This window comes from Eptatretus burgeri, chromosome 16 (genome assembly GCF_056783735.1).
Source record: "Eptatretus burgeri isolate ZD-2024b chromosome 16, Ebu_testis_v1, whole genome shotgun sequence".
Taxonomy (NCBI): Eukaryota; Metazoa; Chordata; class Myxini; order Myxiniformes; family Myxinidae; genus Eptatretus; species Eptatretus burgeri.
In genome coordinates this window covers 2,419,135-2,442,803 of record NC_140976.1, presented here as the reverse complement: position 1 = coordinate 2,442,803, position 23,669 = coordinate 2,419,135, and the positions used below count along the sequence as shown (strand labels likewise).

Here is a 23,669-nt window from a genome sequence, read left to right as displayed (position 1 = left end):
TGTGACAAACAAACAAACAGACAGACAGACAAACAAACAGACAGACAGACAGACAGACAGACAGACAGACAGACAAACGCTAGAGACCAACATACTTGGCAAAATATTTTTTCGCGAACTAACAAATTGTGCACGTCCTTTCGGCACCACGTCGTCACGTCATCACACCTTGTGATGACGTCATGCAGCACCTGCAGATGCAATAGGGAGGGAAGTGGTGCAATTGTAAGTAATTCCTCAATCACAGACTAATGTCTGTCGACAGCGAGACCAATTGCTAAAAGTAAAACGGTGACAAAAGTTATAAGGGACGCCGATGTTCAAAACAAAATCCTATGTTTCAATATTTCACTGTTCTCAAAAGACAAAAGAAAACTCATCACAAGCATGTCATGTAATCAAAGTTAAGACTCTTCAAAGATTCCCAAACCGTTTCCATCACATCCCAACAGCTCTTCAATTTTGCTCTTTTAACAGCTCACAGATTGCATGTTCAAGGGAACTGTACAAGGAAACCTCGTTCGGCGACAAATCTATTATGTTCAGGCAGGAAAAGGACAAGCTAATAGGTCAAGATCAAGTGAGTGTCACCGTCACTGGAACAAGGAATAGAGAAAACAAACATGGTGTGGGAAGGGAATATAAGGTGAGCAGAGATGGAAAACCGTAGTGGCGGAGGAATAGAGAGTTCAGATAATTCCATTAAATAACACATAAAATGCATTCAATGTTACGGATTGAAAAGGCAAGGATTACATGGATTATTGAGGAAAGATTTGAACATGTTTACAGGACGATTCGTCCATTAGACACCAATATGAGATTCATGGATCATGAAGATTTGCGGACGTCATGTGCTGGATAAGGACACGAGACCAAAATACTGATAAACAGGAATTACAAGGAATCAGGAAGGCAAGGAAGAAATTAATAAGCACAGTATATGGGATTTCAACCTCATGGGGTCCCAGCATCCTGGGTTATGGGTTCACATGGAAACACTGACATAGTATATGGGATTTCATCACAGGAAATGGGATTTGAACCCCAAGCGGTGGCTCGCTCGCTGAAAATGTGCAATTTCATTTTACACCGTCTTTCCTCTGTTTGTACAATCTTCTTTCGTTATATGACCCTAACAGCTTTGACATAGACAGATACATATGAAACTATAAGGGCACTCGGTAGAGTGCATACCTCCGCCATGTAATGCCTGATCCACGAGAACATATCAGGCCCAATACATGTTTGAGATATCATGCTATACAGTACGATATCATTTTGGCCCTATCTCTCAATGGTGAAGAATAACTTTAAAAATTAAATAATTGTCGTATCCAGATCTGGATTCGGATCTTCACCAAAATCGAATCAATTCGTCCTTGTCACACACCCAACCTGTCCAGCATGTTTCATCCAAATCCATCCACAACTTTTTGAGATATCCTGCACACAGAGAGACAAACAGGCACACAAGCAGACACGGAGGGGTGAAAACATAACCTCCTTCACCTTCGGTGACGGAGGGAAAAATTAAATGTTTTGTTTTTAAAACTTTCTTCAACTGTTTTGTGGAGTGCTTGCTTGAGCGCTGAAGCCACTTGGCGAGTGCTCTTCGAGCTTCGATCTCTATAAGCTTCCATGGCGATACAGCAGCTCGGTTCTCCACTGTGAAATCTCCGGAGTTAGGAAGCAAAATATATTATATAATTACAATGAGTAAAAAAATGTTTTCAGTTCTTCCAAAACAATGAATCGCCACATCACGGCAGGATAGCCGAGAGGTATGCACTCTTGCTCTGACCTGTCTAGCCTGGGTTCTAATCCCGACACAGCTATAAACTGTCATCCTGGTTCCACAGGCAGGGTGAGTCATCAATGTGTGTACTGTCTCTCGGATGGACGTTAAACTGGCCATCACATCTGCCGGAAATCCCCCTCTGCTCTCCTCTCATATCTCCCCCTCCCCCCTCTTTCTCCCTCACTCCTGTTTCCCTCTCCAATCCCTCCCCCTCTGCCCCCCTTTCTTCTCCTCTCCCTCCTTCCCCACCTCTCTCCCTCTCTTATTGAATGACTAGTTTTGAATTTAAAACGGCTTCCCATAAGAGAGCATGTACGAATCAGATTCGGAGTAGACCAAGCGGAGGTGTGCAAAGGTCGCTGCATCTGCTAGCATGCATACATGCAGGCAGGCCTTTGCTAGGTAGCTCGAGTGGGTTTTAAATGCTCCTGCCCGGTTTTATATCGAACCCGGCGGTTTATAAAAAAAAGTGTGGCTGTTTGGGCATGTTTTATCGCCATTCCCTCTTCCACCCCCCCCCTCATGCTTGCCTCCTCCCAAACCCTCTCCCCTCAAAAAACCCCTTCTCCCCCAATGGACAGCTCTGGGAGGTCTCCTTGTGCTGTATTAATGTGCTGTTTTTACACACCCTATTTCATTCAATCCTGTACTACCACCACACCCCCTTCCCCCTTCTCCATAAGTCCCACTACCAAACACAAGTAGAAAGCCCTTCCCTCTTTCCCCCCTTATGTCCCCATACCAAACAGAAGTACAGAATTCCCTACCCTCATGCTTACCTCTTTCCAAACCCCACCCACTCCCCATTTCCCCTCTCCGCTCTCAACCATCCTCCTTACTCCCACCCCCTGCCACAGTGTATAGTGGCATTTGGTGAGACACTGCTCTTCCCTCCCTCGCTCTTCCCCTCTCTTCCTTGCACCACTCTTCCTCACCATCTCCGAGCTCCCCCACCAATCCTCCCGACCTCCTCCTCACTCTCCACCCCTCCTCGCTCCCCCCTCCCTCTTTCTCCCCCTTCCTCTTTCTCCCTCATCCCAATGTTCCCATCAGCAAAGTGACTGGTTCTATTTGCCAGTAACTAATAAAGTAAAACTGGCGTGGCGATTTTTTTTGATGGTTTTCAACGTAGCCAGGAAATACAGGATTATAGTTCTTCAGACTAACTGCACCTCTTCTCCCACAAACAGTCAATGGTTCCTGATGTTGCATTAAACGGACACAGAAAAACCTGGTACTTCATCTGTTTTTTTCAGATATCTCATGTTCCTGAGCTACCTGCAGGATGAGTGATATGTTCGAGTATGCTTGGGTAGTGGACCACAAGTGTGCAATGAAGTAAGGAATTTGGGCAGGTGTGTTCTGAGCTATTACCATTTTAACATGAACATGTTGGTAACTGATGTTACGGTAACTGACGTTACATTAACTGACGTTATATTAACTGACGTTACGTTAACTGACGTTATTGAATGTTTTTTCTCTATTTTGCACATTGAAGAAGGTTGCTTTTGTGCAGTAGGCTCACATATGTGGTTTGCAACCAAAGATGAACACGAATATCAACATTTCAGACTCAGTATCTCCCTAATTTTATTTGAAGAGAAAACTGCATCTTGGTTATAATAATGTGGTCGATGATGAAAATAATTGCATACATCTGTGTTGCATGTCATACACATGTTACATCCAGCTACACTTGCTTAATTGTAAACACACACACACACACACACACACACGAAATGTCAAACCAAAGCATACGTCCTGAAAATACAAAATACAGGCGGGTGAAGCCTACAAGCAAAATATTCCCTTTAGTTTCGATTTTGTTTTTGTTTTTGTGAAGTATAAGCTGATATTGCTGATGATATTGAAACACTAGCAAATACCACCGATCACTTCGCTGACGCAGTATGAGGGGAGAAGGGAAGGCAGCGTACCGGGGCATTACCGGGGCGAAAGTGCTTTCAATCATCGATTGCAAAAGCAAACTTGTTGCTGTTGTACACTTTGGTTTCTTTGAATCCGCATTCTCAACCGTCATGAATCGGTACTCTCTCTGGTGATTGGTTTTCAAATATTTTTAGCATATTGGACGCATTACAGAAATGAGCAAGGTCTATTGAGCAAAGTGAACATGGAAATTTTGGACCCGTCCGGAGATAACCACCGCCCGGACATAACCACTGTCTGGATAGGTCTGGAGATAACCACCATCTGGAGTATCAAATAATGTGCGAATCCAACTCTCTGGACATTATAAGCATTACAGCTCAAATGGGATAACCTCTTGATTCTCTTCACCTAAACCGAATTTCAAAATTTAGAATGCAGCATTGACCTGAGCAGCAGTTCCGACGACTAAGAAAAGTGTTCATTTGTTCAATTTGCACATTGTTTGACATTCTGGACATGAACATCCACGGACACGTCTGGAGACAAGCACTGCTTGGACATACCCGGAGATAAACCCTGCCCAGACACGTCTGGAGAGAAACACCATACTGTCCACCCCTCCCCCCCCCCACCCCCCGTCCTTCCCTCTTCCATGTAACAATATGCCATACCAACGTTAAGGTACTATAACATATGTATACTGTACTACCTAACCATTCAGAAACATGGGCATGTAGGAAAACAGGATTGAGTTTGAGTAGTCTATCAATTATATTGTGTGCACAATTATGATGTGAACAAACTTTGGTGGCCATTTTGAAAACCAAAAATGGCCACTTTATGCCAAGTTAACTCCAATTTTAAAAATATGAACTTGGTCATTTTTGATCCATATCAGCCATTTGATGTACGTGACAAATTCAAATTTGGTATTGGTGTCCCATTATGCATGGATATTAGATTTGAACCAAATGGGGTCCCAGCGTCATGAACTCTGTGGGTATATGGGAACACTAACAAAGTATATGGGATTTGAACCCCATGTGGTCTAAATATCATGAACTCTGTGTGTATTGTTGTGGAAATGGGCCCTTAGTGGGTTATTAAATATAGGATTAGCCTCGATCCCCCCTTAAATGCATGTTTAGCCAGGTTGTTTGGTAATCGGACGTTACATGTGTGTCGGGAGGTGTAGCAGGCTGCCCATTGTTCGTACAGTGGTGGTGTACGGAGAGGCATCGTTTTCTTCTTACCCCCCTCCTAACCAGCCCTGACCCGGCGCCCTGAGTCGGCGTGTCGGCACGAACAAGACGTGTCGGCAACCCATTGGCGGAGAACTGTTGCAGGCTCGGGCGATGGACCAATCACGTATCCCCGGAAGCGGTCTAGAAGAGCGAGCCCCAAGAAGGCAAGGGAGAAACTGCTTGTGTCAAGTTGGTGATCTGCTGTATGAGGATAGAAACTGCATCGAGTCGGTTGGCGATCTGCTTCAAGAGGGACGGCTGTAGTCTGCAATCGGCTTCGTGAGAGAGGCCGGCCCCGAAAGGCAAGAGGAACTGGCTGCTGTGTGAGTCGGGGATCGGCTTTGTGAAGAGTGGTTTGGCCGGCTGTTCCTCCTCGGTTATGGATCCAGCCTGAGGTCATCCACAGGTTGATCCTGAGTCCAGTCACGGAGCCTCTGACTGTCCTTACTCACGGCACGGCTCGACACATCTTGTGATCCCATCGATCCGCCTGCAGAGCCCAACACCCTGATTTCGCCTAGTCTGGTGAACAGTCCAGGCCTGGATTTGTCGACTGGATCTTGTGAGAAACCAGCTGGAATACACCATAGATCTTTCGCTCTTGTGCCGTCGACCTTACGGGGGCTGGACGCGCCGCGGCATGCGCGAGTAATGCCAGGACAAGGAGTACGAGAGCCATCTTGCCACGCTGCATGCTCGAACTTGGGTGCTCGAATCCGTTGACATCGGCTTGTCACGAGCTGCATTCGTGCCTTCAACACTTTTCCTCTCGTCCATGAGGCATCACGAAGTACTCCGTGTTTGTCTGCATGTTGTCTGCATGTTGTCTAAGGTGTATTTCGCTAGGGTCCCCTTCAAAACCCGTATCCGTAGCTCCCTAGTTAAGAGTGGGTTATAGATGAATGATAACGTTCGTGAATGCTTTGCTTGTGTTGTGTTTCCCCGATGTGTCCCCAATAAATCTGGCTGATTCATACGAAAGTTGCTGCCTTGAGTTTATTCGTGCCGTGCTGAGGAACAATCTGCTCGATTTGTATTTAAAACGAAACAGGCTACGGACTGGCAGACTTCGCTCGGTCTCTGACAAACCCAGTCTGCAGCTGGGGTCTATTTTCCAAACTGGTAAGGCCCAGGTGTACTTTGGTATCGCGATCCGAGGCACGTGACCTGAGACCTGTGTTAAACTAGACGGCGTTATGACCCCGGAAACGGCGGTGTTGTTAAGTGACGCCGAATCTTCAACATTTGGCTGTCAAGAGTAGGGTGCGAATCCCACCACCACCGAATCTATAACAGTATATGGGAACATGAACACAGTTCTTGGGATTTGAACCCCATGTGGTCTAAATATCATGAACTCTGTGTTTATGTGGGAACACGAACACAGTATATGGGATTTGAACCCCATGTGGTCTAAATATCATGAACTCTGTGTTTATGTGGGAACACGAACACAGTATATGGGATTTGAACCCCATGTGGTCTAAATATCATGAACTATGTGTGTATATGGGAACACGAACACAGTATATGGGATTTGAACTCCATGTGGTCTAAATATCATGAACTCTGTGTTTATGTGGGAACACGAACACAGTATATGGGATTTGAACTCCATGTGGTCTAAATATCATGAACGCTGTGTGTATATGGGAACACAAACACAGTATATGGGATTTGAACCCCATGTGGTCTAAATATCATGAACTCTGTGTTTATGTGGGAACACGAACACAGTATATGGGATTTGAACCCCATGTGGTCTAAATATCATGAACTATGTGTGTATATGGGAACACGAACACAGTATATGGGATTTGAACTCCATGTGGTCTAAATATCATGAACGCTGTGTGTATATGGGAACACAAACACAGTATATGGGATTTGAACTCCATGTGGTCTAAATATCATGAACGCTGTGTGTATATGGGAACACGAACAGTATATGGGATTTGAACCCCATGTGGTCTAAATATCATGAACTATGTGTGTATATGGGAACACGAACACAGTATATGGGATTTGAACTCCATGTGGTCTAAATATCATGAACGCTGTGTGTATATGGGAACACAAACACAGTATATGGGATTTGAACCCCATGTGGTCTAAATATCATGAACTCTGTGTTTATGTCGCAACATGAACACAGTATATGGGATTTTAACCCCATGTGGTCTAAATATCATGAACTCTGTGTTTATGTAGCAACACAAACACAGTACATGGGATTTGAACCCCATGTGGTCTAAATATCATGAACTCTGTGTGTATATGGGAACACAGAGTATATGGGATTTGAACCTCATAGGGTCCCAAGCATCATGAAGTCTGGGTTTACGACCGTTCGACTATATGGGATTTTAACGTCATGGAGTCCCAGCATTGTGAGCTATGTGCTGAGATGGGAATGCAAAGGAGACCAACGGAAAATATTTAAATCAGGAGAAAGAAAAACCCCTATCCATCCATCCATTGGGACCATACTCTGTACAGAGCGTTGGTGCTGCCGAAGCAGTCTCCTTGGCTATTGGGCACAATCCTGGACAGGTCACCACTCTGATGCAGGATACTTGAATGACTCGGTCATCCCAGCAAGCTGGTACTCATTTTGCCGACCTCGGAAGGATGGCAGGCTGAGTCAACCCCCTGGTGAATTAATTCAGTGGGCAACGAGGCTTGAACTCAGGACCCTCGGATCCCAAGCCTCCACCCTAACCACTGAGCCAACACCAGGCTACAAAACCCCTATGTGGTTGACCTTTGTGTTGCCTCACCCTTGTTGATAAAATTTTTTCTCATTAAGACCCTTTTACCAAAATAATGACAAGACTAGTAATAGGGTCGTCTGTTGGAGTCGCTTGAACCTACCAGGTAAACTACTGTCTTGGCAGGTTGAATGGAAAGAACTTCTTAAGTGCAGAACATAAGAGTGGGAGGGTGGGGGGGCTCAGAGCAAATACCTCATTCTGATATTATTCATTTTAAATTCCATAGGACTAAGTCACAAGTACCACATTATGAATGTAACGAACACTTAACTACCATGACTGAGTCACGAACCACGAATGTACCCAGTACATACATACCCATTCACTACTGTATGCAGAACATACCAGCTTGTACCGAGTCAGGAGTGCGGCCATCACGAAACTGCTTTTACTGAGTCAATACTTCACCGAGTACCTAACTACTAATTGTGAGTCACACCTTGTCTTCCTGTTTGTAAATAGGTGCCACGAACATTCACGATTAGCAGTGAGATGACAAGCAACACCAAGTTCTCATGGTTCGTTTGGTGTCAGTTAAGACTTGTCATAGTGCTTGGTTTGGTGCCAGTTAAGACACAGCCATAGTAGTTAGTTTGGTGCCAGTTAAGACAGCCATAGCGGTTAGTTTGGTGCCAGTTAAGACAGCCATAGCAGTTAGTTTGGTGCTAGTTTAGACAGCCATAGCGGTTAGTTTGGTGCCAATTAAGAGAGCCATAGCGGTTAGTTTGGGTCCAGTTAAGACAGCCATAGCAGTTAGTTTGGTGCCAGTTAAGACAGCCATAGCGGTTCGTTTGGTGCCAGTTAAGACTCAGCCATAGCGGTTGGTTTGGTGCCAGTTAAGACAGCTATCACGGTTGGTTTGGTGCCAGTTAAGACAGCCATCGCGGTTGGTTTGGTGCAAGTTAAGACAGCCATCACGGTTGGTTTGGTGCCAGTTAAGACAGCCATCACGGTTGGTTTGGTGCCAGTTAAGACAGCTATCACGGTTGGTTTGGTGCCAGTGTATCCACAAGGATACACACTCAGTAAACAGAGTAGCAGAATGTTAAAATGTCATCTCTACTTATCAATTCCGACTTCAGGAATGAAAGACTCAAACCAACAGAGGACATGAGCATATGCACACCCATTCACACAAAGGACCGGTCGATTAAGTGGAGGTGGTGTACCTGCGGTGTACCTGTTGTGAAATGGAAACTCTCGGTTCCCCTCCTGGGTATTAAACCAAAAATGACTCCAATCCTGTACTTTCATTAAGTTTAACAAGATATGGTGTTTTTTTGTGTTAGCATGCTTCCACACCACTTTACAAGACAACACCCCAGACCCACACACCCAATTCCCCTGCACTAGACTTGTATATTTCCCTCATTACTTTTCCATTTTCCTTTTTCGTTTTTGGCCCAAAGGGACCAGTATTGTTTGACAAGGAGAAGGCTTCTTCAGCCTCGACTCAATCTCCTTTATCATCTACAACATGTGCTTCATTTATGTCGCAAAAGAAGGAGAAAGGTCACCAAAAAGAAGATGGCAGATGGTGGCTAATCATTGTGAGCCGTCCGACTGGGATTGAGAGTTGAAACTCAGGAACATTGTGGTGGGACGTGCTGTCAAAGCCTTGTGCAGTAACAGAGCTGAAGGACGTCCTGGCGGTGACATGAAGCCTGTTCAGGTCCATTACACCAGCATGTGATTTTATGCATCAGAGCCAAGAGTTACCAGCACGTCGCACTTGAAACTAGGAAATAGTGCCTCAGGGAGGAAGGCCACCATCTTGTATCGCGCATTGCACTGTGTAAGTGCTACGTTTGGTAAATTTGTGGGCCCATTGGTCCATTGGACCAAATTTTCATTGTTCTTCAAGCCTTGTAAGCATACCCGCCTGCTGTACTGCTTGGGCATTAGCTTGCCTTTCACCAAGACCAGATGTTCTTGGGCCAAGGCAGGGATTATATTATGTTTGTTATTATTATTATTGCCGAATGATACTGCTATTATTATTTGTGTAAATATTATTAGTTTAAATTAATATATGCTTTGTTACAATGTTTTCATTATTTTTGTAATTTATTTCGTAATTAGAATGCCATGTCACGGAAGGACCTATTAAGCTGCAATATACACCTTAACACGCCGTGAGTTTAAAACGCGGGAATTCTTGCAGGTTCTTTGTAGTTAATTAGCCTAATCAACTCAGGTAATCATGATGATCATTTTGGTGTATCACACTACACATCAGAAAGCTCCAGTAGAATTCCATAAAAAAAAACATGACACACACACACACACACACACACACACACACACACACACACACACACACACACACACACACACCTTGTCCATTTCTAGTAAATAAAATGCAACTCAGAAGTGCACCATTCGGCACTTACAGAGGCATCATGACGGGAAAAATGAAAATAGGTTTCGGCGCCATTAGAACCAATTTGACTATTTAGTGAATGACAAATTGGATCCACTCGATATCATAAATGCCCGTCACAAAATTGGAGCCGCTAATGTGGCTTGTTACTGTCAGGCTCAGGAGGGAGAGACTGCGGTGCGATCTCCGGCACTCTGGCCTGTGTAAAGCTGGTGATTCAACGGAGATTCCCTTGGAGCAGGTCTGACAGCAGGTCTGAGTGTGATGTCTTCAATAAGAATTGCCTGGGGCAACAGTTTGGCTCTTGTACCAACAGGTGAATTGATGACATGGGGAAATTTTCTCTACCGACGGCTCTGAGTGGCCTCATGTGAACCACTCTCGAGGAGAGAAGCCATGTGGTAGAGGAGTCAGCGATGTGGATGCACATGGCATTGATGGAGGGCACAGTAATGGTGAAGGTGAGGATCATGGAGATGAGCGTATTGGCTTGGAGGTGGAAGACAGGTATGGAAGGAGTACATCTAACAAAGGGTACTCATCGAGGAGTGACGTTGGAGAGATGGGTCTCTCGGGTGTCGTGTCGGCTGGGAATGGTGGTGATTGGCCCACTGCCGGTGGTGGTGCCAGGGAGTAAAACCCCAAGGAAGAAAAGGACAAGACTGCGCACGTCACTCAATTATATCAGCAAGGCCGATGACAAATTCACGAATGCTCATCATCAATGTCCTGTTTTGGACGTTGTATGTGGGAGATGTTTGGGTTGGTAGAGACTGGGGGGGGGGGGGTTCTTTCCTGTTAGAAATGCTTGGAGGTGGCTCGTTTCAGAGTGGACAAAATAAGGAAAGGGTTAACATCTTTGCTGGATTTGTCAGGGGGTGGGGGTGTTGGATGAAGAAAGTCGATTGAGCTTGTTCGGTGAGTCTATGATAGGTGTTGGTGCATGCGTTGTTGGGGGTGTGGGTGGCATGAGGGTTCAGCAGGTGAGGTGGCATGGCTGGTGTGGAGGGTGTGGGTGATTTTGAGAGTACTAAATGTGCTACTGATTATGTGCAGAGGGAGAAGGTGCCAGTCTGGTTGTGATGGGTACAGGTAAGAGTGTCAGTGGAGGTGGGGTGGCATAACGAGTGTTGGGAGTGTTATGGTTGGGGGTGGGAGGGTTCAAACGAGGGTGATGGCATTGGGGTTGCAGTTGGTGCAGTCGTGGTATTGTGCGTGCAAGAAGTGATGGGAGTGCTGTGAGTGTGCACACGGATGGTAGTGTGGATTATGGGGGCAGTGATGGGCCAACATCGGTAGCACATTCGGTTTTCCCATCATCACCCACACTCTCCACACCAGTCATGCCACCCCACTTGCTGAATCCCCATGCCACCCACATCACCCCCAACACGTGTTGGATGAGGAGGATAATGTGGGGATGGGGAAAGGGGGGGGGTGACCAGGGAGATAGTGTTTTTTTAACAGCGGATAAGGGAATTGAATATATTGACTCACCATTTTGTCACAAGGATATTAAAGTTTTGTGTTGTTTTTATGGGGGTGAGCATGGGGGATATTGATGGAATGTTGGATGATGATTTGTCTCGTTGTGGGCCAGGAATATTGGTTGGGAGGGGGGTGGGATAATGATGTGGGCTGCGTCTACTCTGAACTTTTAAAAGGTGTAAATTATTTGGGGGAGCATTTGCAGGGTTTGGGGTGTGGGGGTGATTTTTATTCATTTATTTATTTTAAAGGGATTCTACCAAGGGAGGGAATCGGTCAAGCATTTGGTTCACTTCAGTCCATCTGTCCATCCACGAACGTCAGTTTATGATTGAGGAACAACTTGATTTCAATTGAATGTTTTATTTTAAACACAAATATCGGAAAATGAACCTGGAGTTTAACAATACTTTGGCTCTAAATTCATCCCAAACGCACATGCCCAGAGGGGAGCAAGATAATATTTTTACTCTGTCTGTCTGTCTGTCTGTCTGTCAAACAAAATAGAAAATCATTCCAAACAGGAAACTTTCTGTGTATAAGGACGTCATGAAGGACACAAACAACAGGCATGAAGAACTGATGTAACGTGTTACATCGGGTGGTGTAAAAGATGGTGCATCAGCGGTGGTAAACTTCTGGATTTGTATTTTTCTACATATTTTAAAATGTTTATTTTATTTCAATTTAATTATACGTTGCCCGGTAGACTCAGATGCACAAACTTGTTTGCGGTTACTTCATCTGGAATAATTTTGCTGTCGAGTCGCAAAAGAAAACTTTGGAACTTTAATCAGAACTTCACAAAACAAAGTCGAGACAAAACCCGCAGCAAGAGCGGTAGTGGACAATCGCGTGTTGCATTTCCTCGCTAAACCGACACGACGATCCTCTCCGGGATTCTTCCCTTAAGATGGCTCTTCCCTAAGATGGCCTCCAACACAGCCTCGTCCAGGCTTTCCATAAAGTCCTGGCCGTCTCAGTCCATCTCAGTCTCAGGCGCCATGCCCCCTGAGCTTCCGTGAGTTCCACTCACAACTGGACATGGCCAACTCTCTAACTCCAACGGGACTCTGTTACATTTCGGTGGTATTTCACATTTTACCACCTGGTTACATTATACAGTACTTGAACACTGTAGAACACAAATCACCTTTTGGCACTCCAAAACCCCTTCGGTTTATCAATGCTTGGGCATGTTAAACGAGCTGGTATATAAGACACCATAAACAGTGCTAAACTTCTGGAATTTTTTGAATACAACCTTTAAAATCATTATTATTTAATTTCAATTTAATTATATACCTGAACACTCTGCAGGATAAGGTGTTCTATGAACTCTCTATCTGTATCTGTATGTGCTGCATCATTCTCCTGAGTCAGTGTTGCCGCATGCCATGGCGGCGAGGTGTGAGAAATATAGCGGGTAAATGCGACTTTCAGGCCACTCTGTATATCTCGACTTTAAGAAGGAATTGGATAAGGGACCACATCGGAGGTTGTTGGACAAGGTGAGGGCTTGTAGAGTGGCTGGTCAGGTAGATGATTGGATTGGAACCTGGCTTAGTGATGGGAAGCAAGGATTGGCTGCGAGTGGGAGGATGTAAGTAGTGGGGTATCTCAGGGATCAGTACTCGGACCATTACTATTCAATATTTACATCAACGATTTGGAGAATGGGGAAAAGAGAAAGCTTTCCAAATTTGTGGATGACACAAAGCTTGGAGGTGAGGTGGATAGCAGAGGGGGTGGTGATCAGGTTCAGGAAAGTATTGATACTTGTATAGATGGGAAAAAGATTGGCAGATGTAATTTAACCTGAGCAAGTGTAAGGTGTTGGGGATGGGAAAGAACAATGAAAATAGAGATTACAGGATGTAAGGGGTAATTTTTGAGCGTGTCACACAGGAGAAGGATCTGGAAGTGGTAATATATACGGGAAGTAAGCAGGCAGCACAATGCCAGGCAGCGAGAGGTAAAGGTCACGGTTTTAGGTTGGATTAATCGAGGGATAAATTATAAATCAAGTGAGGTAGCTTTAACTGCACAGTAAGATTAAGGTAGATTGAGTGAGGCCTCGTCGAGGAACGATATAGTTGCAATGTAGCAGATACAGCGTCGAGCTACGAGATTGACTTCAGGTGAGCTCGACTAAGCTACGATGAGCGGTTGAAGGAGACCGGACTTTATACATTAGAAAGGAGGCGATTACAAGAGGATATGACTGAGATGTTTCAGATAATGAAGGATGTGGACAAGATAGGTGCAGTGCAGTTTATCAACAATGCGGACAGTGTTAGGACCAGGGGGAATAGCTTGAGGGCAAAGATTATGAGAGTTGGGACAGTTTTAAGGCAAGGAAGGGTCTTTCAGTCGGAGAATGGTTAGAATGGTCTCCCAGGAAAAGTAGTGGCAGCAGAGAAGGTGGACAGGTTTAAATGGGTTCTGGATGGGTACCTAAATGCATTGGAGATATAGGGGGTCTGGGGATATTGGATTGTGTGGATGTGTAACGATACTGGGGTTGGTGCAGTGCGGGCATGATGGGCAGAATAGCCTCCTCCTGCACCACAGTTCCTTGTGTGTATCCTTGTGTCCCAAGTACTCTTGTAGAACAATTCCATATCGTTTTTTTTTCCCACTAGAAGCAATGAATCAAAACAAAATGACATCATCACTACTGTACAGCAACCACAGTGGCACACGTTTGACAAGAGGTCAAAAGAGACGTCTTCCTGTGGACCTGACTTAAATCACCCCCTCGCCGCTCCTCTCCCCCCCCCCCAATCTCACCACCACCACTACCACCACCCTTCTGCTAATGTTATTCTCCGTTCAACAGTTGGAGTATTTCAAATGTATGTGCTCTGTCGTGTAAGACAATCATCTCAAGTTGATTCCAATATAATATTCAACACAACACCTTTAGATTTACGAGCATAATGTGATGTGATCGTCTATAATTATCAAAAAGTACACCTTCATTGCACAACTTCCTTCAATGTCCCACAAAAAAACTTTCCTACAATTGTTGGGACCCTTACATAGTGGGGATGACGTTATTGGTGATCATTGCACTGGTGATTATTTTAGTAGGAATGACGGTCCTGGTGATTATGGCTGTGGGAATGATGGAAGTGGTGATCATGATAGTGGGGGTCACAGTAAGAGTTATGGTGATAGTATGAATGATCATGCTGCTGAAGATGATGGTGCAGGTGATGAAGTTAGTAGTGATGATGGCTGTGGAAATGATGGAAGTGGGGATCGTGATCGTGGGTGTCATGGTAAGAATAATGATGGTGATGGCATTGATGATCATGGTACTGATGGTGTTGTTGATGTTGATGATGATGATTTTAGTGGTGATTATGGCTGTGGATATTATGGAAGTGGGGATCATGGTAGTGGGGATCATGGTAAGAGTTATGATGGTGCTGATAATGATTGCTGAGTCGTGGGGATTGATAATGACAATCATTGTCGTGGGGATCATGTTAGGGGTGGTGATGATTGTAGTGATGATGATAGTAGTTGTGGTAATTGTGGCAGGTGGCTGGAGTGATAATGGTAGTGATTATTGTGGTTGTGATGATTGAAGAGAAGATGATGATGGTGATGGCGATGATAATGTCCTAAATTCATTTAAGATTTAAAATTAAATGTGAAAAGTAATAACAGTAATAAGAATAATTATTATTATTATTATTAAAATAATACTGTAATAAAGAATGTATTCGTGATATACAGGTGTAAAGATAGAACCCCGGCCTTGGGAGAAAGTGTCGTTTCCATGGTGACAATTGAAATGGATCATTGCTTTTACACTAAAAAAAAAAAAGAACACCTCACAAGTGAATAAATGAGATTAAGACTAATAACAGTGAATGGTAAGAGGTGAGTTAACGAGGCAAGCAGGGGAGGTGGGTTGTTGTGATGTGGACTGAGTACTGGTGATGATGTTTATTGACGAATGGTGAGCACGTGATGGAAGGTGGGATGAGGAGGGCAAGAGGAGTCGTCGCATTGAGTGGGCAGAGCAAATGAGGACGATGGGAGGGCGTGGCTGGCCTGTGGACGTGACATTTAGATGAAGTGTAGGAATAACGGGATTAGACCGACTTGGCAGCAAGAGAAATATGCGGTGTGTGGATGAGGTGTGGTGTCATGATGATGGTGAAGCAATGAGGCATTCTGCTGGCTCGAGAGCATGGTTCAGGAGGCATATGACTTTGCAAGATAGGTGAGATGGAGGAGGTGAGCTAAGTGAGGATGAGGAAGGGATGACAGATTTGAAAAGATGAAGTGCAACTACCTTTCAGTAATATGATGAAAACGCATCTCCAAAGAGCCATTTCCATCTTCTGCACGGGCTCAGGGTGCAGCAGTGCACACAGTAAGGGGAGCTGCAAGTCACGGCAACGCACTCGCACTCCTTCACCCACTCGCACTCAAATCACACTCGAATCCGATGTGTCCGACTGTTCGCCTCTATCTCCTCTCTCTCCTCTCTCTCGGTCCCTCCTCCCACCCTTTATCCCGTCTGCACACCCGCTTTTCCACCAATGGTTTCCCCTCTCTCCGTCCGCCTTCCTCTCCTTCCCTCCTTCCCCTCCCTGCTGCATCCATCGTGCTGCCAACCTCCCTCCACCCACATGCCCACAGCAGCTCTTCGATTCAACAACAATCATCACTCCTTTCCCACACTCAATCCTTATCGTCAAACGGAACCTGTTTTTGCTCCTCATTGTTCTCTTCTTGTCCTTTGTACAATCCATGGTGTCTGGACTTGTTCCTGTAATCACAACCAATTCATATAATATGCTGTTATCTTCAGGGAATCCTTAAACGTGAATTTGACATAACCCCTCCCCAAACCTCCATCTCCCCCAAATCCCCACCTCCAGCCCACGTATCACGTGCCGTTTTCTGCAGTGTAACAAGGTGTGTGCACCTCCAGCACATACTCCTGCTGGGTGACTGTACTTAACCACAGCACCACTTCCAGCACCAATTGTGCCTTTCATTTATTTTACCGTTCTCATCAACATCACCTTCTCCTCTTTACTTAATCCCTTCCCACTCATCATAAACATCACCTTCTCCTGTTTATTTAATCCCATCCTTCTCATCATAAACATCACCTTCTCTTTACTGAACCCATTCCCACTCATCATCAACATCACCTTCTCCCAACATGAATATATGCCTTGTTACAATGTTGTCATTGTTTTTGTTATTTATTTTTGTAACAAGTAAATATAGCCCGTTGCTTCACTGATGGGGATACTAAGAGGGAGAGAAGGAGAGAGAGGGAAGAAGGGGGAAGTGGGAAGGAAGGGGAGAGAGGGAGGAAAGGGGGGGAGAAAGGGAGGAGAGGGAGGAAAGAGGGGGAGAGGGAGGAAAGGGAGGAGAGGGAGGAAAGGGGGGAGAGGGAGGAAAGGGGGAGAGGGAGGAAAGGGAGGAAAGGGGGAGAGGGAGGAAAGAGAGGAGAGGGAGGAAAGGGAGGAAAGGGAGGAAAGGGAGGAAAGGGGGGAAAGGGAGGAAAGGGGGAAAGGGGGAGAGGGAGGAAAGGGGGAGAGGGAGGAAAGGGGGAAGAGAGAGGGGGAGAGAGAGAGGGAGGAAAGGGGGGGAGAGAGGGAGGAAAGGGTGGGGAGAGGGAGGAAAGGGGGGAGAGGGAGGAAAGGGAGGAAAGGGGGGAGAGGGAGGAAAGGGAGGAGAGGGAGGAAAGTGGGGAGAGGGAGGAAAGGGGGAGAGGGAGGAAAGGGAGGAAAGGGGGGAGAGGGAGGAAAGGGAGGAGAGGGAGGAAAGGGAGGAAAGGGAGGAAAGGGAGGAGTGGGAGGAAAGGGAGGAAAGGGGGGAAAAGGGGGAGAGGGAGGAAAGGGTGGAGAGGGAGGAAAGGGGGAGAGGGAGGAAAGGGTGGAGAGGGAGGAAAGGGGGGAGAGAGAGAGGGAGAGGGAGAGGGAGGAAAGGGGGGAGAGAGGGAGGAAAGGGGGAGAGGGAGGAAAGGGGGAGAGGGAGGAAAGGGAGGAAAGGGGGAGAGGGAGGAAAGAGAGGAGAGGGAGGAAAGGGAGGAAAGGGAGGAAAGGGGGAAAGGGAGGAAAGGGGGGAAAGGGGGGAGAGGGAGGAAAGGGGGGAGAGGGAGGAAAGGGGGGAGAGAGAGGGGGAGAGAGAGAGGGAGGAAAGGGGGGAGAGAGGGAGGAAAGGGGGAGAGAGGGAGGAAAGGGGGAGAGGGAGGAAAGTGGGGAGAGGGAGGAAAGGGGGAGAGGGAGGAAAGGGAGGAAAGGGGGAGAGGGAGGAAAGGGAGGAGAGGGAGGAAAGTGGGGAGAGGGAGGAAAGGGGGGAGAGGGAGGAAAGGGAGGAAAGGGGGGAGAGGGAGGAAAGGGAGGAGAGGGAGGAAAGGGAGGAAAGGGAGGAAAGGGAGGAGTGGGAGGAAAGGGAGGAAAGGGGGGAAAAGGGGGAGAGGGAGGAAAGGGTGGAGAGGGAGGAAAGGGGGAGAGGGAGGAAAGGGTGGAGAGGGAGGAAAGGGGGAGAGAGAGGGGAGAGGGAGAGGGAGGAAAGGGGGAGAGAGGGAGGAAAGGGGGAGAGGGAGGAAAGGGGGAGAGGGAGGAAAGGGAGGAAAGGGGGAGAGGGAGGAAAGAGAGGAGAGGGAGGAAAGGGAGGAAAGGGAGGAAAGGGGAAAGGGAGGAAAGGGGGGAAAGGGGGGAGAGGGAGGAAAGGGGGAGAGGGAGGAAAGGGGGAGAGAGAGGGGGAGAGAGAGAGGGAGGAAAAGGGGGAGAGAGGGAGGAAAGGGGGAGAGAGGGAGGAAAGGGGGGAGAGGGAGGAAAGTGGGGAGAGGGAGGAAAGGGGGGAGAGGGAGGAAAGGGAGGAAAGGGGGAGAGGGAGGAAAGGGAGGAGAGGGAGGAAAGTGGGGAGAGGGAGGAAAGGGGGAGAGGGAGGAAAGGGAGGAAAGGGGGAGAGGGAGGAAAGGGAGGAAAGGGAGGAAAGGGAGGAAAGGGAGGAAAGGGAGGAGTGGGAGGAAAGGGAGGAAAGGGGGGAAAAGGGGGAGAGGGAGGAAAGGGTGGAGAGGGAGGAAAGGGGGAGAGGGAGGAAAGGGTGGAGAGGGAGGAAAGGGGGGAGAGAGAGGGGGAGAGGGAGAGGGAGGAAAGGGGGAGAGAGGGAGGAAAGGGGAGAGGGAGGAAAGGGGGGAGAGGGAGGAAAGGGAGGAAAGGGGGAGAGGGAGGAAAGAGAGGAGAGGGAGGAAAGGGAGGAAAGGGAGGAAAGGGGGAAAGGGAGGAAAGGGGGGAAAGGGGGGAGAGGGAGGAAAGGGGGAGAGGGAGGAAAGGGGGGAGAGAGAGGGGGAGAGAGAGAGGGAGGAAAGGGGGAGAGAGGGAGGAAAGGGGGAGAGAGGGAGGAAAGGGGGAGAGGGAGGAAAGTGGGGAGAGGGAGGAAAGGGGGAGAGGGAGGAAAGGGAGGAAAGGGGGAGAGGGAGGAAAGGGAGGAGAGGGAGGAAAGTGGGGAGAGGGAGGAAAGGGGGAGAGGGAGGAAAGGGAGGAAAGGGGGGAGAGGGAGGAGAGGGAGGAAAGGGAGGAAAGGGAGGAAAGGGAGGAGTGGGAGGAAAGGGAGGAAAGGGGGAAAAGGGGAGAGGGAGGAAAGGGTGGAGAGGGAGGAAAGGGTGGAGAGGGAGGAAAGGGGGGAGAGAGAGGGGGAGAGGGAGAGGGAGGAAAGGGGGAGAGAGGGAGGAAAGGGGGAGAGAGGGAGGAAAGGGGGAGAGAGGGAGGAAAGGGGAGAGAGGGAGGAAAGGGGGAGAGGGAGGAAAGGGGGAGAGGGAGGAAAGGGGGAGAGGAAGGAAAGGGGGAGAGGAAGGAAAGGGGGAGAGGAAGGAAAGGGGGAGAGGGAGGAAAGGGGGGAGAGGAAGGAAAGGGGGAGAGGAAGGAAAGGGGGAGAGGAAGGAAAGGGGGAGAGGAAGGAAAGGGGGGAGGAAGGAGGGGAGAAGGAGGAAAAGGTGGAGAGGGAGTTAAGGGGAGAGAGGGAGGAAAGAGGGGGAGGAAGGAGTGGAGAGGGAGGGGAGGGGGAGAGGGAGGATGGGGGAGAGAGAGGGAGAGAGGGGAAGCTATGAAGGGGGAGGGGAGAGCTAGGACGGGTTGGGGGGTGAGAAGAGTGATGCCTCGCCAAACATTGTTCGAGACTGTGGGAGGGTGAGGTGCAAGGTGGGGGTAAGAGAAAGACAAAGAAAGAGAAAGAGAGAAAGAAGGAAAGGTGAGGGGTAGAGGTGGCATGAGTAAAGAAAATTATGTTATGCTTAATGACCGAACACGCACGCACACAAAAAAACTCATGTCAGAACAGCTGTGTACACAACGACACAACAGAGTTTGTAAAGTAAGTAATCCATTGGCACATCTGCAGAACTCTGATATTCCAGTTCCAGAAAATTAATGGGAACATGAACCAAAAGCAATCACCGAAAACATTGAAGTACCTACCGCTCACGTATGACCTAATGATGCTCTGCCTGCATGCATGCTTGTACATGCAGAGACCTTTGCACCCCACCAGTCGGCTCACTGAATCAGATTTGTACACGCTGCAGTACCCTCACAGAGGGGGAAGGGTGGGGAGCAGGGAGAGGGGTGGGAGACAGAGAGATAGAGGGGTGGAGATAGAGTGAGGGAAGAGGAAAGCGAGAGAGGGGAGGGGTAGGGTTGGGAGGGAGAGAGAGGGGTGTGAGGGAGGGTGAGAGCTGAGGGAGCGAGAGGGGTGAGGGATTCAGGCAGATGTGTCGCCCAGTTTAAAATCCATCCGAGAGATGGCACACACACTGATGAATCACCCTGCCTGTGAAACACCGCGATGACGGTTTACAGCTGGGTCGGCATTTAAATCCAGACTACACAGAGCGAGCATGCGGACCTCTCGGCTTTCCTGCCATGATGTGGTGATTCATTGTTTCATAACTGAAAATTTTTTTTACTCATTGTGATCAAATAATTTATTTTGCCTTCCGACCTCCGGTATAAAAACACGGTATTGCCACTGAAACTTGAACGTGTGCCAAGTGGCTTTACCAATCAATCCATGAAACGATTGAAGAAACTTTAAAAACGAGGGTGTTGAGATCACAGACAAAGAAAAACCTGGATTCGAGAAAGAAAAGAAAAAAATATATCTGAAGGATAAATGCTAATGTTTACAAAGGGTAGTTATAAAGGGTAAATGCTAAAGAGTAATGCAAAATGGTTCTAAATGGCTTTAGGGTCAGGTATGGGAGCATGTGCCAGAACAGCAAGTCGCTGCGTCCACTTTCCGCCGGTACTCCAGGGGCCTCCGTCTGGCCATCCCCCAGGCAGATGCCAGGCCCATCCCCATCTCCTTGAGATGATGGTCAACCTGTTGCAACCATGAGGCACGTGGTCGACCCACTGGCCTCCTCCACTCATGAGACTCCCTCGCTGAGAGAATCTGGTGAGCAGGATCATAGTCAGGAAAATGAGCCACATGTCCATACAGCCGCAACTGACGCTCACGGACTATGCAGGTAACAAATCTCATCCGAGTCTCTCTCAGCAACCGCTCGTTGGACACAAAATCCGACCAGCGATAGCCAAGGATTCTCCGAAGAGACCTGGTACCAAAGGAATTAAGTCTCCGTCTCAGATCCTTGGTCAGAGTCCAAGTCTGAGCACCCATAGAGCAAGACTGGAAGTACCAAGGACCTGAAGACTCAGACTTTCTTCCTCCCGCACAGGTACCGGCAGCGCCACACCCCATGATCCAGTGAATCCATGACTCCCCAGGCCCGACCCAGACGTCTATTGACCTCTGACTCACAGCCAGCAGAGACATGAATATCACTGCCAAGGTAAGTGAATCTCTCCACGACCTCAACATCCTCACCACAAAGAGACACAGACAGGACAGCAGCATCCAAGATGTCACCGAAAGCCTGGATCTTAGTTTTGACCCAAGAAACGCGTAATCCCAACGGCTCCGACTCCTCATTCAGCACCTCGAGGGCCCCCAAGAGGATGTCTAAAGTCTCCACAAAGATGACTGCATCATCTGCAAAGTCAAGGTCCAAGATCTTGACATTCCCAAATGACGCACCGCAACTTGATCTCTCCGACACCCTCCCTAGAATCCAGTCCATACAAGTGCTGAAAAGTGTGGGGGCAAGTACACATCCCTGACGAACTCCAGTAACAACTGGAAATAAGTCAGAGATGGTACCACCACACTTCACAGCACTCTCAGTACCAGAGTAGAGTTCAGACATCAGATCGATCAGTTTTGGTGGCACCCCATGAAGACCAAGAATCCTCCAGAGGACATCTCGATTCACTGAATCGAACGCTTTACAGAGATCAACATAGGCTGCAAGCAGCCCCTGCCGAAACTCTCGTCTGCGTTCGGTGAGGACACGAAGTGCAAGGATACGGTCAATCGTTGACCTCTTTGGTGTAAATCCTGACTGCTCTGGACGCTGGTGCTCAAGCAGATGGTGGCGAACCCTATCGAGAATTATCCGAGCAAAGACCTTGCCCGGCACTGAGAGCAGCGTCACCCCTCGGTAGTTGTTGCAGTCTTGGCGATCACCCTTCCCTTTCCAGAGAGGGACAACAAGGCCCCTCTTCCAGTCAGTTGGGATGATGCCTGTGTTCCAGGCAGAGCACAAAACTGCATGCAACGACACGAGTGCAGCATTTCCACCAGCCTTGAGAAGTTCGGTATGGATGCCACAGATCCCTGGAGCTTTGACCCATTTCAACTGGTTCACCGCAGCCCGTGTTTCCACAAGCGTAGGTGGACCACAGTTGATTCGAGGGTCAGCAACAGGGATTGTAACACCCTTGACGTCCAACTCGACAGTCGGGGGATCAGCCTGGTACAACCGCTCAAAGTAACCGGCCCAGCGGGTCTTCACTTCAGACTCCTCTGTCAAGAGCCTACCACTCTCTACTCGAACTGTAGTGCTTCGAGGGATGGGCTTGGATGAACGTAATGCGCGAATTCCCCTGTAAGCGGGACGAGAATCACCTGTCCACAGGTGATGCTCTACCCCCTCACAGATTCCTCGCACATAGGCCTCCTTGTCCATCCTCAGTGCACGTACAGTTTTACGCCTCAGCTCCCTGAACAGCTCAGCTCTGCCATTCAGCCTGGCCCTGCGACTCTGGTCAATGGTATCCAGTGTCCCTTGAGAGACAAAATTCTTCTTTGCCCTGCAGTGAGCTCCAAGGCATCCACCGGAAACATCAAGGACGGTGGTCTTGAAGGCGCTCCACAACCCTTCAGGACCCCCAAAGCACCCAGACCCCCCAAGTGTCCACTCAGCCTGTTCGCAAACTCCTCAGCTACTCTCTCATCCCTGAGCTTGGCAACATCCAGCCTCAGCTGGGATGGTACCATTCTCCAGGTTTTAAGGTGCAGCTTTAGAGTTGCTACAACAAGCCTCTGGTCAGTATTGAGGAACTGAGCACTCCGGTAGACCCTGCAGTTCTGGATCATCCTCCAACGACCGTCAATGAGGACATGGTCAATCTCCTTTGCCACACCGCCAGCGTTGGAATACCAAGTCCAGCGATGAGCTTGTGGGCGCTGAAACCATGAACCAGCCACCCTAAGTCCATGACTTCTTGCAAAGTCAAGGAACTTAGTGCCATTCTGGTTCATAGTTCCTGACCCATGGGGACCAACACACACCTCATAACCATCCCTATCAGTTCCAGTCGATGCATTGAAATCCCCCAAGACTTGAAGTGTATCTCGTCTGGGGCACTGATCAACCACAGACTCGAGTGTGGCGTAGAATGCATCCTTCACGGTGAGATCACTCGCCTCAGTCGGAGCATAAACAGAGACCAGGGAAATGACCCCTAAGGAGTGACGAATCCTTAATCTCATAATACGCTCGTTGACCGGTGTTACCTCAATTATCATTGGGGTCAGCTTATTGGACACAGCTACAGCAACTCCTTGGGTATGGTAACCATCAGAGCGACCAGACCAATAGTAGGTGTAACCACCCACCATTATCTCGCCGCAATCCGGTCTCCGAACCTCAGAGAGAGCTGCAATCCCGATGTCCAAACGCTTGAGCTCAG

General features: G+C 47.9%; 1 protein-coding gene across 4 annotated transcripts in view; it reads right to left on the bottom strand.

Annotated features, from left to right (window-relative positions):
- LOC147010331 (limbic system-associated membrane protein-like) overlaps window positions 1-16,127 on the bottom strand; it is an 88,627-nt gene extending 72,500 nt beyond the window's left edge. For all 4 annotated transcript variants that reach the window (XM_085859003.1, XM_085859004.1, XM_085859005.1 and 1 more), the window contains exon 1: window positions 15,902-16,127. In XM_085859003.1, coding sequence (XP_085715129.1) covers window positions 15,902-15,947 — 46 coding nt within the window. In that variant the 5' untranslated portion in view covers window positions 15,948-16,127. The remainder of the gene's footprint in view (window positions 1-15,901) is intronic.
- Window positions 16,128-23,669: the final 7,542 nt, after the last annotated feature.